This window comes from Pteronotus mesoamericanus, unplaced genomic scaffold, assembly GCF_021234165.1.
Source record: "Pteronotus mesoamericanus isolate MK-2021 breed Mesoamerican mustached bat unplaced genomic scaffold, CSHL_Meso_final contig_101, whole genome shotgun sequence".
Taxonomy (NCBI): domain Eukaryota; kingdom Metazoa; phylum Chordata; class Mammalia; order Chiroptera; family Mormoopidae; genus Pteronotus; species Pteronotus mesoamericanus.
Genome location: NW_026555001.1, coordinates 17,442,306 through 17,460,342, shown reverse-complemented (window position 1 = coordinate 17,460,342; position 18,037 = coordinate 17,442,306). Strand labels below are relative to the sequence as shown.

Below are 18,037 nucleotides of genomic sequence, written 5' to 3'. Positions count from 1 at the left end.
TGCTGACTCCCGTGAGGAGGCTCTGCTCCCGGCCTTCGTGACGCCCATCACCTTGGCGTTTCCCTCTGTGCTTCCGCCTCCGCCCGCCTCCAGGCTTCTTGCTTGCCCTGCCCCAGCAAATACTAAAATGTGTTCCTGGACACCGGACCGGTGAGGTCCCATAACCTTGGACAATGCTGCAGACTGTGAATTTCTCTTGAAGGGTCACAATGCCCATTAGCATATTAGGCTCCGAGAAGCCCTGCTCTAAAGAAATGTTTCATTTGACGAACCTAGAGTTCCCACCACTCATTGGGCCATGGGACTCTCTTTCTGGAGGGGAGGAGAAGTGCACTCAGTTTTGAGAACTGAGGAATTCGGGCTTGCGGGTAGAATACACCCTTTGCCATCCTGTGCTGCCCCATATGGCAGCCACAGCAACACGTGACTTGAGTACTTGAACTGTGGCCATTCAAACAAGAGAAGTGCTGTAAGCGTATAATTCCTAGTAGGAAGACTGAGTGCAAAGAACTAGTACAATGCCCCTCCCCACCGCCGAATGTAGAATAACACATTAATTCAATTGATTACATACTGAAATGCTAATATGGGCTTGAGAAGTACAGATTGGCAGTTACAAAATAGTCACAGGGATGTAAAGTACAGCATAGGAAATATAGTCAATAATATTGTAATAACTGTGTATGATGCCAGGCGGGTGCCGAAAATATTGGGGGAACACTTTGCAAAGTACATGATTGTTTGACCACTCTGCTGTACACCTGAAACTAGTAAAAAAAATACTAAATGTAAACTATACCTTAAAAAAATAATTTTTTAAAAAAATTTAAAAAAGAAATGCTAATATTTTGGATAATGCTGGGGTAAAAAATTTATTAACGCTTTTTAATTTTCTTAGTGTTGCTGCAGGAAAATTTTAAATTACATTTGAGACTGCAAGTATGACTTACATTACATTTCTATTGTAATTTTCCATGGTACTTTTCATGGTACTATTATGTTTCCATGGTACTGGTTTGCTTCTGTATTTTAACAGTTCACACAATGTAACTTGTATTATAGTTCATCTGCATTTAGTTAGTATTCCCATCTTTCCCACTGGAGTCAGAGGCTGTGTCTAACACAGTTCTATTTCATCAAACTTAGCAATGCTTTGATCACAGAGGCTGGGAAATATTTGTCAAGTGGTAGACTGTTGCGTTGTCCCCAGACCCACTTCTCCCCCTTCCCTGCTCTGTTCCTGCAAGAAGGGCGACTGCAGGCTGCTTTTATAAGCTCCTACTGCAGCTGGCATCTGCCTGGGTTTGACCGAAGAGGGGAGGTGCTAGAAGGAGACTCAAAGACTACAGGGTAGTCTAGGAAAAAAAATTCTCTTGCCAGAACAGTGAGATGATAAGAAAGCTTTTAGCCTCTGCTAGGTAAAGAATAGAAATGCTAGGCTTGCATCTCACTCAAGTTTGGAATTCCAGCATTCTTAGCTGATGAATTAACACCTGTGGACCTCAAGAAACCATATATCCTCCAAGGACAGCTCGTGGTTGACTGGGCACAAATTCATAACTAAAGTCTAGCAGCCATTGCTGACAGAGGCCACTTACCCACACTGCATTTCAGGGAAAAGCTATAGATTGAATCTTCAGCTTCGTACACTGTATTCTTGTTGTCTGAGTCAACTGGTATAAAGAAGTTCCCAGTATCTTCTTTTAACCAGTCAGCTGAGACCTGCCCCTTCCAATGGGCTATATCCTCATTTGCATCTATACTGACCAATCAGAGCAGCTGCATAATGAACAATTAGAATGCATGATTCCAACCAATCAGAACCATGCTATTTGGACCTATCAGAACTGGTGTATTTGGATTCCTCATTTGCATAAAAATGTGCCAATCAGGAACTAGGGCAGGAAGTTTCTCTATAAGAAAGCAGATTCCCCTCTGTCTTGGTAAAGTGCAGTTTCAGTTTCTACTGGAGGCTGAAATTTCCCCAGTTTGCACATTGTTCACCTGAATACAGTTTCTCAAATTGAGGTGTGGAAAGACTGCACACAAAAACTGGTCCCTGCCTGGTGATACCCTTAGGTACTTGGCCAAAGAAAATATACAACTGCTCTGGAGGGTCACTCTCATAGCCTTGGTTCCACAGGATTTCAACAGAAAAACCAAGTCTCACTGAAGGTGAGTTAAAGTACAAAATTACAAAAAGCAACAAATGATCCACCATAAATAAAAAATGAGGATTAGAACCCCAAGAACATGATGATATAGAAAATATAGAACAAAAGGCATAAAATATATGGGTTTAAAATAATGTAAGACATATATGAAGGACTTGAAACCATAAGTAAAGTTGATTAAAAAAAAAAAGAATAGGCAGATTTGAAAAAGACATGAATAAAAATGGTAAATATTATCGTGGAAATAATAAATAGATTAAATAGCAGATCAAACACATCTGAAGAATTAGGAAATCTGAAAACACAGCTGAAATTACTTAGACTGTATCCCAGAAAGACAAAAAGATAGAAAACATAAAACGAAGGTTAAAGGATATGAAGGACAGAATAACAAGGCCCAATAAAATCTAATGGGAATCTAAGAAATGAGAATAGAAAGAATGGGAAGAGATAATACTGAATTACAATGGCTGACAACTTTCTAGGGTTGATGAAAGACAGAACTCCACAGATTCAGGAGGAACAATGACTCCTGATTGGGGGGAGGGGGAAACTCTTGCCTAGACTGCAAAACACTTATGAGAAAAAATATCATTAAAGCCTGAAGAAAAAGCAAAATAACTACACAGGAACGACAATCAGACTGGCTGCATATCACTCAAGCCAACAATAAGGGCTATGGAGAAAAAAATAACTGTCAAACTAGAACCCTAATTATACTATCAAGGGTAAGGGAGAAATAGAGACATTTTTTTAGGCAAAGTTTGAGAACACTTACCATTAATAGGTGTGATTAAAGGAACTATTAATAGATGTATTTTAGGAAATTGAATAAGAAGGAAAAAAGAGATGTAAGGAGTGTAAAAAAAGAAGAAATGGTGAGCAAAAAGACTAGAAAGTATAGAAAAATCAAAACAATTACTGACAGTATAAAGTGACAATATCAATGACTAGATTGATGGATATAAATTCAAGGTGAATTTTTTAAAGAGAAGCAAAGAAAATGCATGGTAAACAAAAAATACAATAAGGTAATATAAATAAAACTATTGAATAGTTCTAATAAATAAAAATAACTTGAACCTGCCAGTTAAAACAGAGATTCTAGATTGGACAAAAAAATCAGCTGGATGCTGTTTACAAAGACACCTAATAAATATAGTTACAAGAGCTAGGAAAAGCTATACAAATGCAAAAATACAAAAGAGCAGCAGGAGGGGCTTTATTAGCAAAGGACAAAATAGGCTTTCACGGATCTGTACAAGATGATATAAATAATTCAGAAAGTTACAATAATTCTGATCTTATTTGTGGCTAACAGGACAGCCTCGAAGTGTAAAATAAAAAACTGACAGAATTATCTCCCCCAAAATGAGGAAAAAAAGAACAAAAGAAAAACTAAAAAGCCTGTAATCAAACTGGTGGATTTTATACTCTCTGAATGAAAATTAGTAAGAATATGAAAGACTGGAACACTATTAATAGGCCTAATACAATGAACACATATAGAAGATAACATACATTTTCAAGTACCCATTAAATTAATTTCAACAAATGCCCAAGAACCTATATTATTAAAAAAAAACATTTATTGACTGTATCTGGAAAATTATGCATTAAAATTATTTTCAAATATTTTAAATAAGGGCTTCCTAAAAGGCCCAAGTAGCCTTCTCCCACGTAGCAAAAGGTACCCTTTTCCTTGACCCATCATTACCATGTGTGACAGGTGATCACTCCCTGCTCTTTAAAATCCTTCTTCCCCGGGATTCTGGGGATTCTGGGTCGCCACCTTGCCTCATATCCTCCTCCCTCGCTGGTCAGTCCTTTTCAGTCTCCTTTTCTGGTTCTTCTTCAGCTCCCAGACTTAATGGTGAACCCCTAAGTCTCAGTCCTGGGAGCTCTTCTTCATACTCACAGCCTTGGTGTTCTCATCCAGCTTCATGATTTTACTACGTATCATCTGTGTACTGATACACACCCACATTGATACTCCAGCCTAAATATCTCCTCTGAATTCCATGACACGTTCTGAGCACGACGTACTCAGAATCTCCACCTGGATATCTAAAAGGTGGATGGAAGTAAAATATCCAAAACCAAAGTCCTAATCACCGTCTCCCAACCTGCTCCTATTTCATTATGTTCCGTCTCAGTTAACGGCAATCCACCTCTCTGGCTGCTCAGAATAAGATCTTTGGAGACATCCTTGATGGTTTTCTTCGTCTTATACCCACATCGGATCCAATTGTTGGCTCTATCTTCAGAATGCACCCATCATCTGACCACTTTTCACCATGTCTACCGTCATCATTCTGATCCAAGCTGCCACCGTCTTTATTGACGGTGGATTATTGACACTGGATTATTGAATTGGCCTCAATGGGTCACCGTGCTTCTGGCCCTTTCCCCCCGTTAATTTAGCAAGCCAGAGCCATCCTGTTAAAGCATCAGATCATGTCACTGCTTTGATTAAAGCTTTTAATGGGTTCTTCTTACTCCAAGCAAAAGCCAAAGTTCTTACACTCAGCCCACGAGAACCTAAACAGGCTCCCTGATTTCCCTGGTCACCGTTCTGTTCTTGTTTCCTCCTGCTCTTGCTTTTCCCTCTGTTCCAGCCACTCTGGCCTCCAAGCTGTTCTCATCAGGCTGCTCCTGCCTGAGGCCTTTGCATGTGCTGGTGCCTCTGCCCAGGATGGCCTTCCAAACATCCACTTGGCTTTCTCCAGGCGTATTTCATGTCCTTCAAGTCTTTGCTCACATGTCACCATTTCAGAGAGACTTTATCTCTGAGTAGCTTGTTTCAAACTGAAATCCTTCTGGACCCACCCCAACATTCCTTAACCTGCTTTATTTTTTAAAGACCCTAGATACTTACTCATTTTATTTGTTTTCTGTCTTATCCTATTCAATTGACAGCTTTAAGAGGGCAGAAATTTTGGTCTACCTTATATCTGCTGTATCCCCATGTCTGACACCTGACAGGTCTTCAACAAGTATTTACAGAATGTGACATTGACTAGAGGCAGTGAGAGTAACGAAAGCTTCCTGGCTAACTTCTTTCTGGTAGACAGGACGAATGGGAAAGTAAGAAAAATAGGAGATTATAGGTAGTATCAGGTCAAAGTTTCAGGAAAATAATTAGTGGTGGGCTGGGCCACAAGACCCCAACACTGGAGTTAGCATGTGGAGACTGAGAGGCAAATTATGAATAATGCATAATGGTTGTGAAAACTTGTCCCACTACAGTTGGGAACAACTGTTCTAAGCAGCGTACAGTGCAAGCAAGAACAAGAGGCAAGTTGAATGCATAAGAAAGGAGAGGAGAGAAATCTGCAAAGATTCCCAAAGGTAAAGGACAAAAGACAATTTGTGATGATTAACACAAAGAGGGCTTTTTCAGATTATGTCATAAAGCCCTGAAAAGCCCTTGCCCATTCATTGCAGACACTGCCACTGAATAATGCTATTCTCTGTGTGCCCCATATTAAGCAGCCAGATAATCACATAATGGTTTTCAGTCTCACTGGTTTTAAGCTCAGTGAAAAGACAATATTTTAACAGTAAATCCAGATGACTAAACTGTGCATTTTCTGAAGGCTGCCTTTAATATTGAAGTTTCATCAAGGCACTAGAAAATTATTGGCTATCTTATTTTATGAAAGTATAGCTTTTCATCTACTTGGCAAATATTTGCTGAGTGCTAAGTATGTACTAGGTAGCATGCTGCCACCATGAAGCCATAGATATTTGTGATTTTGTTTTGGAAATTTAAATAATTCCTGAACAATTTTTAAAAACTGTTCTGTCTTTTTTGATGCCTGTCAAACTCACTGTTGTCAAGTATTAGGTTGCCTATTTAAGCATAAAAAAGGGAAGAAGTTCATATTGGATTCTAATGCTGTGGACCAACGGAAAGGAAAGCACATTACTTGGCTATCAGAAAATACAATTATTTTACAACTTCCAAAAGCAACTCTGCTGATAAATGCAAGTGGATAAAAACCCAACATTTTATTGGTTCTATTTTTATTTTTAAATCTATGTTGAGTAGCCTACAAGACAGCAAAGACCTCCCGATGGTAGACAAAAATGAAGACGTGGCCTCAGACAGCAGTTAGTTGAAGCTGACATGTGCTTCACCTTCCAGTCTGCCCAAGTTCAATCACTGCTGCCACTGAGGGAATTCCTGTGCCATTCAGAATACAGAGTATTACCAAGAGGTGTCATGGAACAGCACTTTCTTCATGGTCACCCAACACAGAACTTTCAATTCTAACAATCAACATAACTGTTACCAACGTGTGTATGACAGTTTACAACCTTTGGTCAATCCTCTGAGTAATGGATACAACTTTGACGCTTATTGCACAAATACCTGGAGAATCTGAAGCTTGGAGGTTCAGTGATTTACTGTAGAACTTAGAATTACTATATCCCTAAATCTAGGTCTCTTGAGACAAGTCCTACTCTTTGAAATGCCAAGCCATTTTAAATGGTGCTTACACTACAATCCTACGGGAGGCGAAACATGGACGATGGTGTGTACAAACTTAACCTGGCCTTATGCTTGCTTAACTGAATTGTAAAGGAAAAAAGGGTTTGGTGTAAATATTCTGGATGCCAAACAGCCCAAAGGCTCTTAAAAGCCAAAAGGGCCCTTACTCTCCTTGAACTCTTTTTTTGTGTTTAAGTTACATAACTGGTCCCTTACATACCCTTCTCTGTCCATCGTGTAGCTTACATCTAATAGCCAATTTCAAATCCACTGTTCCATATACTTCAGCACTTTGTATTGGTACATCTATTACTACAGTACTGTTCTGGGGCAAGGGGAGTTTCATATGCACATACATATTTTTCTCTTCATATTACTAAACAGCCTGCCATATCCCTAATTTTTCCTAATGGTACGATCATACAGCCCAAATTTTCAGCTTATGACTACATAATTAGACACTTTGTTGCCAACTGCGGAATTCAGGACAGACTGATGCTACAGCATTGTCTGACTCTGATTTCGCAGTGGCTGATGACTACTGGTGACACAGGGATCCCAGAAGCAGGCAGGTTTTCCCTGTACCTTGAAATGTAACTTGAACAGCCTGGATTCATTTAAAGCAGTTAATTCTCTTTACTCTCTCCTCACCCTTATCTTGGAATTAAGGGATGCTTGTCCTGCTTTTGTGATCTGGGGTAACAGCAGCTCCTAGTTAGTGGGAGGCAGCATGGGGCATGGCCAAGAGCACAAGCTTTGAAGTCGGATCCAGATTCCACCAATTACTAACCCTGACACACATCAAAAGTGCTTAGTCTATGGCTCGGTGCACATCCAATGCTTAGTAATTGTTAGCTGTTATTTCTTGTACCTATGTATTATATATTGCACCTGTACTTTACAAAGTCCCTTGAGTCTCACCTGCAATGTATGCATCACTATTCTCGTGACAAGATGAGGCTAAGGCCTGGAGGGGCGAGTCTGCAGAGCCAGGCTTCAAAGCAACCCCCCACCCCGCTCTTCTTGCCATGCTCTTTGACTTCACCGATCTCTTCAGGTGATTCTCCCTTTGGACAACAGCATTAAGACAGCTCTCTTACGCATACCTTTCATCATTTGTTGTTCTTGTTTAAAAAAATTAAAAAGTGATTATGAAATCACTCAATTTAAAAATGGGCAAAGAGCTCTAAAAAAAAAAAAATTCCCCTGCATAGGGCACACTTTAGGCCATTTAAATCAAGACTCAGGCAGCAGTATCTTTTTAAAGCTTCCCAGGGGATTACAATAAGCAGCCGAACTACAGAATCTCTGAACTGCCCCTCTGACTGCTCCTGGCTTTGCACTCCTCCTCCAGCAATAAGAACGGCTCATAATCATCCTCCCCTCCTCCTATGCTACACTTGTCTTCATCATACTCTCCACCATCCCACCCTCCAACCTGGCTTACTCCTACATGGGAATCTGGTAGTTGCCTCCTCCAGGAAGTCTCCCTAATTCACCAGTCTAAGGCTGAATTTTCTCTGTGTTCTTAGTGCCCAGTAAGTATCTATCACTGTGCTTAGCATGCTTTATAACTGACTGCTTATGTGCCTGACGCCCCCACAGAGCTAGGTGTTCCCGGAGGCTAGGACCATCCCCTGACACTCATTTTCATACTCTCAGCCTATAATCCAAGTCGTGGCCTTACGCAAATACTCCATACACATTAGTTGAATGGCTTTCCAGAGTTGAGAAAAAGTTTTTAGGGAAAGAGATTATTTATGCCAGACGTTAATGGACGGGTTGGATTTTGATCCATATTTTTTTCACTACAGGTGAAACCAGCAACTTGACCACTTAGGTGAATACTCTGTTTAACTCTGGTGTTCCCAAGCATTCACTGCAATTTCTTTTGCATCGACTCTTACTTTGTACTAAAAATGTCTTAACTACATTTGCAATGACTATTACCTTGTAAGTTCTTTCCAATCTTTTTAGAAAAAGTTGGAGTAAAACTGAAAAGTAACAGAGTAGTCTATTATTATCCTAAATCATATTTTCCTTTACTTCCAAATTAAAATTTCTTTTGCTTTCGAAATACATTATCATTATCTAGGATCAAACAATTTCAATCTTGACCACTTAAGAATTTCTTTTGCCCCCTGTGATATAAAACAGTTCGCTGGCCTGTACCCAGAGACTACATTAAGGAAAAAGAGAAATTCCAAAGAAATTCAATCATGACTACACATAAACAATCAAAAATAACTTTTAAAGGATGCTTCCAAAGAAATACACAATACAAGTAATGTAGTTTGTGTCCTTTTAATAAACACACTTGCATAGTTATATTACAATTTTGTAAAAATAAAAACAGATTACCTCATGCCAAGCGTGCCCAGCATTTGCACAAATCTCAATACCTTTAATACTATAGTTTTCAAGACACACAAAATAAAATTTTAAGGCATAAACAGCACTTTGCAACGATTTAATAATTTATTACAGTAGCATCACAGCAGCATCCAACAGTGCCACTTTAGGCAAAAGTCTCTCAGAATTTCCATTATAGATTCTATTTACAAGAATTTGTAACTTGGTAAAATTCATTCTAAGAAATTTGGCAAATAAAGCTTTGACTGGAATTGGCATTTCTTTCTCTACTTTTCCTCCCCCCCACTTTATTTTAAACTATCAGTATTCACATTGTCTTTTAAAACACTAAAATAGCAGTTACACTGTTTTAATAGTTCTGTTATTTTAAAATGACTCTTTAAGATAAAGTTTCCGAGGAAACTCTACAATGGGTAGGATTTAAATTTTCAAATTTTCTAAAAAATCAGCTTTTGTTTTAGAACTGATTTTTTTCACTCATCAGATTCAATCACATACTTTAAAAATGATTATTATGTATTACATTTAAATAAACTTTACCTCCTACAAGGTTCAGATTTATTCATCAGTGTTCCCATTTTAAAATCCTATGTTCCTTATAAACTCTTTCCTTTTGAACTTGCTTTCTAAGCAAATTGAAAGCTGCCTCATACTGAACGAGGAAGGGAGGAAATACAGGGCTGGATATGAGGTGCTGCAAGGGACTGCATGCACTTTTAAGAAGGTCAGGTTATTATATGACATCCTATTTCTTTTATTTTTGGCTTTCTCTTGAATATGTAACAAAATACCTACACAAGGAGAGGTATTTCAGTAAGTACGGTCAATATGTTTTCCAGACTGACATTTAGCCAAAATGTGTCATGGGATTTAGTCCATAGGTACCTGATGAATACATTCTTTTCAAATTGAGTACAGATGCTAAGCTCTACCTGAATGTCATTCTTAATATCTGTATCAGTGTAAAAGTGATGATGTACACTATAAAATATCTTTGAAATAATTTATCAGTATATTAGATAAGTCCAAATGCAAAAAAAGTAATTATAAAGAGAAAGTGTTATACCAAATCATGTGGTTAATTAGCAGTGGTCTGATTTCTAACTTCAGGGTTTATAATGGACTTAAAGCAACTGTCCTTAGTCTGAACCCAAATAATGGGTGCAAAAGCAGAAAGTTCAGAACACTGTAAGGCAAGACCAAATAATCTGTACAACATGGAAGGTCAATTGAATTCACAAGGACGCAATATTTGTACTGTCTCCTTTAGTGACTGCAGGCAAATCTGTTACTCCACCTGTAAAGTGATATTATTGCTTTCCGATTAATGTCGTATTTTATAAAAGTATCATAATGATGCCAACGGCTAAAAATTGAGGTGGCCTGATAATTTACAAATCCCTACCCCAGGGGGCACATATATGTATCACCACACATCCCAATAACGTGCAGTAGTTTGGAACACAGACAGACATTTGAACTTTGTGAAGTTCTAACTAAACTGTTGATTCTCTCTCAAGTGTTGTAAAGTCATGATTTAGGCAATGTATGACTGAAATCATTCATAATGTATAGGCACATTAACATAATATTGCACAAAATATGCTTTTAACTTAAACTCAAAGATATAAAAACATATTTCACTCTTCTTAAAGGACTCTGTGAGGAAATAAGACTGATTGTATGTACACTTTTCCTGATAACTCTTTGCCATTCATAAACAGTAGATTGCACTGCAATTTGTAAACATTTTAAATTGCATAAACTTCTCGTTGATTTTCAAAAAACAGTTTAATACTGTCCACTAAAACTCATTTTTGTTTCAGCTAAGTAATCTCACATTTATTAGTTTTCAGTAATGTTTATCGTCTTTAAAATGTTTCCATTCAAGAGAAAGTGAAATCCTATGCCAAAGTAGTCATGTGGTTGAAGAATAGATATTAGTCAGAGAATTCTGGACGGAAAAGTCCTCAAAGCAGCTTTATGGACACAGAGGAACACCAACTCAAGCCTCTCTCCTTCACTCAAATTCCCTCTTGATTAGATAGAGCCTGTACGCCTGCTTCAGGGACATTTAAACTCGTCAAGGATTCCTTATGATCTTTCCTAAATACATTAAGGAGAATGTTAACCAGTGTCCTTTTGTGACTTGGGACATGTGGTCACCTAATTAAAATAGATAACATGAGTTTTGACTTTAAAATTTCCTGTAGATATAAATGATCTGCCTAAATGAGGGAAGGTTTCATAGCTCACGGGCAGTGACGGGAGCCTTTCGTTCCTCAGTAATAACAGTGAACCATCAATGAAGAGGGAACAACTGCTTGCTGCAGGACATGGTGCAGTATCTTCATCAGCACACGAAGGTTCTAAGGACCAGCACAGCACAGTGCTCACTCCTGGGCAGCTCAAACAGACGACACACACCCTGCTCTGCACACAGTGATGGGGCACATCACTTTCCTCTTCTATGGACTCAGAAAAGCTCCCCGAAAGTGTTATTGCTCTTACCCCAAAATACACAGAAAATAGATAAAAAGTTATTTCCAGTTCTTGGCCTTTAACAAATTTAAATACTGAATAGTGGCATATTGGAAAGTAACAGAGTAAACACGTAATTGGGGGCAAATCACACATTGAACCAATTAAGAGCTCACTGTGATTAGGATTAGATCAAACATAAGAGCAAAACATAAGCAAATTTTATCTGAATTCTGTAATCAATACACAAGTTGCAGTAACATTAGGAAAGCATGACAGCCCATTCCAAACCAGGGAGAACAGTTTGTGCAAATAGTGGGTCTTTGTGTGTTTGAATTCCCACCATGTAAAGAAAAACTCAATGTGCATGCTAATGACCTACAATTACCAAATTAAAAAAGAAGAAAAATGCTAAAGGATGCCAGAGTGAACAGCAGGGAAAGCCACACAAAGACCCACTATCCTTTAACTTGTTACAAATAAGTTTTAACTGTAAGTTAGAAACACAAAGAAATAATCACAAGTGGCTCTGACATTCGAACGAAGTTAATGGACTGTGTAGGAGATATTTGATCAGGGCTGCCTGCCCTGCCTCCACGCTAGAGTCAAGCTTGGATAGTGGGTCTCTGGGGTGCTTTCACACTGGAAGACAACATTGGGTCCTATAAAAAGAAAAATGAGGGATAAAATGAACACAACGCAAATTAAGTGGGTGAGAAAAAATTCAACTAATAACATGCAACATCGACTAAATAAATTTGAATTATTACTATTCTCGATCTTTAAAAAATATAGACATGTGCCACCTAACGATCACTGTGCAAATGTTACAGTGCACTCACACCGACCTAGGTGGGACAGCCTACTGCACACCCGGGCTATGAGGTGTGCCGCCATCATATATGCAGTCTGTTCTCGACCAAAACATCGTCATGCGGCACATGGCTGTATCCTAATTTCGTAAGAAAATGAAAGTAATACTTATAAGGGCCCAAGAAACACCAATGGTAACCTAAAATGTAACCAGTTTTTACTACTCATACATGCCTAGCTGTTCTTCCTTTAGAACAGCTTTTTAACATTTGTTCTTTATTCCTTAGAAAAGGCTTAACTGGAAAAAGCACTCCATCACAGAAAAACAAGATAAACACCACCACCACCAAAAAATTTGGAAAACCATCACTTTCCATCACAGATGCTGTAAAAGCCAACTGCACCGACACACTGAGTGCCGGCAGGGATCGCTGGCTAAAGATGTTCCAGCAGGTCTGAAAACTATCTTTCTCTCTCTTGCTCAGGAAAGGCCCCTCAGGTATTCCTAGTTAATCAGATAAACTGGCAAGAACTAAAAACTGCCAAACCATCAGCAGAGCTCAAAATGGTTCTTCATTTAGGTAACCCAGGTTGTTAAAATTTTCTTGACCATTTCTCCTGAAACCCTGAGATATTTGGAAATGTTCAAAACATAAAAAACTGGACCCCTCCCACCTCCAAACTGGGAAATTTAGTTGTGTTATCTAAAGGAAAGTCTTCTCCCAGGGTGAGAACTATCTTTACAAGCTCCAAAGTGAAAATAATGCACAAATATTTCAAAATTTTAGTATAAAATACATTCGTATTACTTGTACTAAATCATAAGCATATTTCAGCTTTGACTGGGTTACCATTTATATGTTCTCAGAAACTAAATTAAAATGAAAGGCTAAATCCACTAGATAATTTCACAAGAATGATAAAAATATAAATCATGATATATTTTGTAAAAAAAAATCAAAAGGGTGAGGAAAAATGACTATTAATGCAAAGGTGAGGTAACTACTAAGAAATAATTTTTTGTAATACCAAATGTCACACTTAGAGATCTGGACCCTCATTCTAAAAATAGTGAAACAGATTTTGATTCATATGTCTCTCATGGCATGAGGTATCCATTTAAACAATCACCTAATAAGAGCTTTGAAAAAAAAATAATTTAAACAGTTGTTAAATTTTATTCTTATCTGGATGATGTGTAAATATGTGGGAAATAAATGAAAAGGTGGCAAAATTAATGGCACTTATACATTAAAAGGGTAATTTTCAATAGGTAAATAGGATTCTTACTATGCACCCTTTATTAAGCTACAAAACATCACTACACTCTGAAAAGGATTGCGATAAAGGGAAATTGCAGCATAGATGGCTGTTATACCAAAGAATCCATAAAAGGATTATAAAATTTTCAGATAAAGTCTAATAGTAAGGTCTGAAACTAGGAAAAAATTATTGAAAATAAAGCAATATAATTTTTGAACTTGTGAAAAGTTTCCTCTTGCATTTTCTTACTTTAAACATTAATATACATTTGCTGAGAGTTTAATATTTGATCCAGAACAGTAATGAATGCAGTACAGCCTATGAAAGCTTGCGCACTAGCTGAGAGGCAAATAGTTCCGTATTACTCACACTGCTGACTTGGGTCTGAGTCTGTCGTCATCTTAACATAGTTTGAAGGGAAGAGACCAGTCACCCCATTGATTTCTCCCTGCCACCAATCAGGATCATCTTTGTTCAAAACATTGATAACTTGTCCCTTGGAGAAGTTTAGTTCATCCTCATTATTTGCTACATAGTCATACATAGCAATCACCTGACACACTACAAGAAAAAGAACAAAATAACATTTAATACATTATTCCCACAAGGGTCACATGTGAAAATTCCCCGAGGATTTACATTACTCTAATATTAAATGTTAAAATTAGCCTAAATTTTCTTTTCATCTGCTCTCTCCCACCCTCCTTCCCCTATTCTATTTTACAAAACCTAGAAATTTCCAAGCTACAGTTAAATATCTAAGTGAACTGTTAAGCTTTAAGTCTGATGGTATAGTAATTCCACTTTGAAAATTTTAAAGAGTGAAGAGATTCAGGTATCACCGAACAGTTGCTATTTCTACACAGAACATTTTAGAAAAGAGGTTCTTACTGTACCATACTTTTAGGCAGCAGTGTAGAAAGGACGATTATTTAATATTTTTCAGAGTTAGCTAATCTGAAAAGCTGGTGAATTTTAATAAAAATTCTCTGTAATGAAATGCAAGTTAACTCATTCCATACCGGGATGAAAGGCAGGCGTAGCTCTCTCACTGCTTGGACCCAAAAGTTTAACGTGGCTGGCAGGAAACCATCCTTTCTGTCTTTTTTTGCCTCTGGCCTGTAAAATCAGCAAAAGGAGTATGAAACCAATCACTGAGACATAAACTACAAATGAGAAAAACGATGGGCAGTAAAGAATTTAATCTTGCTCAAAGAAAGATCTGGTTTTTGTCTTTGGCTCCTGGGAGGTCATCTCTAAACCTCTGGAATGCTGTGACTGAGGAGAGTCCTAGTTTATCTGGGGGCCCTGACCATGACAGGTAATCTAACAATGTGATTCACAGTGGATGCTCTGGGTTACGTAATATGAACTGAACTGCTGGACAGCCTAGGGACTGAGCTCAGTCACATAAGCAGCCAATTATGTCTTTGTGGATAGAGCCCCAACAAAATCCCGGACACCAAGGCTCAAGCGCACTTCTTGCTTAGCAACACTCTGTGGGTAATGCTGCCAGGAGAAGTCAGTGCTGTTCATGACCCCAGGGGGAGAGGACAGCTGGAAGCTCTGTGTTTGGAACCCTCCTGATTCTGCCCCACACATCTTTTCCCTTGGCTAATTTTGATTTAAATTCTTTTGCTGTAATAAATTGTGACCATTAGTGTAATACAGTAGTCCCCCTTAACCCACGATTTCTTTTTCCACAGTTTGTTACCCACAGTCAATTACAGTCTGGAAATATTAAGTAAAAAATTCCAGAAATAAACAATTCACAAGTTTTGAGTTGCGCACTGTTCTGAGCAGCACAATGAAACCTCACAGTGTGCCCTCTCCTTCGCACCCAGGACACGAGTCACCCCTTTGTCCAGTATCCGCACTGTCTACACTACCTGCCTGTTAGTTAGCAGCCACGTAGGTTATCACATTCACTGTCATGCCATTGCAGTGTTTGTGTTCAAATAACCTTCTTTTACTTCCTAAGGGCCCCGAAGCACAAGAGTCGTGAGGCAAGAAATTCTGCTATGCTAAAGAGAAACTATAAAGTTCTTCCTTTAAATGAAAAGGTCAGTATATTACAGTAAGATATTTTGACAGAGACCACATTTACATAACTTTTATTACAGTAGACTGTTATTCTTGTTCTATTTTACTATTATATAGCTATTGTTGTTAATCTCGTACTATGCCTAATTTATAAATTAGATACTATCACAGGCACACTTGTATAGGGAAAAACAGCATATGCAGGGTTCAGTCCTATGTGTGGTTTCAGGCATCCACTGGGGATCTTAGAACATATCCCCCTCGGAGAAGGGGGGACTACTGTAGCTTTCAGTGAGTCCTGAGAATCATTCTAGAAATTACTGAACTTGAGAGTGATCTGGGGACCTCCAAACTTACAATTGGTGTCAGAAGTAAGGGTGGTCTTGAGGACCCTTAAATTCTGCATTGGCCTCCCAGGTCAATATCAAACTAGAAGACTCATATGCATCTTAAAGTGCAGCTGAAAACACTATTTGTAGAAATCTATTTGGAAATCTTCAGGCTCAGAGTTATCTGCGTATTTTATACAAATAATATTTATAAACTAAAAAGATCCTTCTAGAGTTCTAGTAAGTTCAAGTCAACACTTAAAATGGCATAGCCCACAGTAAACACCTCCTGGGGCTTTGTTAATTAATCAGGATATCACAAATAAAATTGGTGGAGAGCTGGGTTTCCCACTTAGGTGGGTAACCTTCAAAGCAAAGGAGAAGGTGGAATTTCAGGGGATTATTCAAGAGGATACTGAATTTTGAATAGCTACTGTTCTTTAGGAGTTTTAAGGTTGATTTGCAATAATGAAGCTATGTTTATCCTCTTTATTACAATCATATATCAATCTTACATAAAAATATAGCTATTGTACCTCTCATCATCTTTTTTTTTTTTTTTTTATTCTCAGCTGAGGATATGTTCATTGGCTTTAGAAGAGAGGAAGGGAGGGAGAAAGAGAGAAACACTGATGCGAGAAAGAAACATCAATCGGTTGCCTTCCATACTCATTCCGACTGGAGATCAAACCTGCAACCTAGGTGTATGTCCTGACTGGGAACTGAACCCACAACTTTTGGTGTACAGGATGATGCACCAACCAACTGAATGAGCCACCTGGCCAGGGCACTTCTCATGATCTTTTAATCCAAAAATGCTGCTTAGTTTTACCTGGTAAGGAAATTTTAGTAGAGAGGAAAAAAACCCCTCTCTATATCAAAACATTTGCAGTAACTGTCTCTGTTAACACTTCAGGGACAAAAACCAGGCTCGTGTCTGCTTATACTTCCTTTCCTTGCACTGATGTTTCAAAAACATAAGACTACATAGGACAGTACAACAGGTAGTATTTTCTCAGTACGCAGGCTGAATCATGTTTTTTCTCTCAGAGGCTGGACTGTAAGCCAGGGGTTATCCCAGGCAAAGAATATGCTATGCTTTCCTTTAAGGAGGTGATCTGTAGTTTACTAAAGCAGGTATTATCGAAAAACAGTGATGCCTTTAGAGAAAGTTATTCTTCATATTGTTACTAGTATCATTTCAACTGTGCTACAAATGAACAGTGAAAGACTAGAAAAAAAATTACACACTAAAATGTTAATATAGATCACCTCCATGTGTACGATTATAGGTGATCTAAAAGTTTTATTAGTTTTTCTTTTAATGAGCATGCAATACTTGAAAAAAAATTGATAGCTGTTATTTCAAGGTTATTACCTGCAACTCTCCTTGCCACCACCCACTTGTATTTTTCTTCAAAATTAATATTAACTGTCCTGGTGCAAGGCTAAGTTGTTCAGAACCCGAAGCCACATATGCTGAAGTTACTTGAGCAATCTCTGAGAAGAAAAAAAGACAAGAAACTATGAATTCAAGACTATTAAACACTTTAGTAATTTTCTTATTTCATTACTATACATACCAGGTTTCTTGTTTGATGTTCCAGATTTGCTAGCACTCCCAAAACTCTGTAAGGAAAAGATATACTGTTTTACCATTTTTCAAAAATCCAAAAGTAAACATACAAAGGTTATTAGGAATTGAAATATCTAATCCCCAAGATCCTTCTTTCTTTAAATGAAGAGCAAAATGACAACCTTATATTAGCCAGAAAAGCTAGGAATCCAACCCTTGTGGAGAGATCTGGTCTGCTAACAAAGTATAACAGATACAAGGGACTGATACTGGCGCCCACTGATGCAGCTGGAAGAGCTCATTTTTTAATCTCTCCTGAACGTTAAATGTCACTATCCAGGCCAAAAATACCCCGTTTATCAATGGGGGTAGCACCACATACAACCTATGTGCCCTGGATATGTTAAAGCCTATGTGTTTAGCTCCTGCTGCATAGGAAGCAATGTTTTTATTTTTATTTTTTATTTTGTTATGTTCCCTTCAAAAC

The 18,037-nt window shown here is 38.1% G+C and overlaps 1 protein-coding gene across 3 annotated transcripts in view; it reads right to left on the bottom strand.

The window, feature by feature from the left end:
- ITSN2 (intersectin 2) overlaps positions 1-18,037 on the bottom strand; it is a 114,702-nt gene that overhangs the window by 18,106 nt on the left and 78,559 nt on the right. For all 3 annotated transcript variants that reach the window (XM_054569072.1, XM_054569083.1, XM_054569094.1), the window contains 4 exons: positions 17,558-17,603; positions 17,353-17,474; positions 14,625-14,721; positions 13,972-14,163 (listed from right to left, as the gene is read on the bottom strand). In XM_054569072.1, coding sequence (XP_054425047.1) covers positions 13,972-14,163; positions 14,625-14,721; positions 17,353-17,474; positions 17,558-17,603 — 457 coding nt within the window. The remainder of the gene's footprint in view (positions 1-13,971; positions 14,164-14,624; positions 14,722-17,352; positions 17,475-17,557; positions 17,604-18,037) is intronic.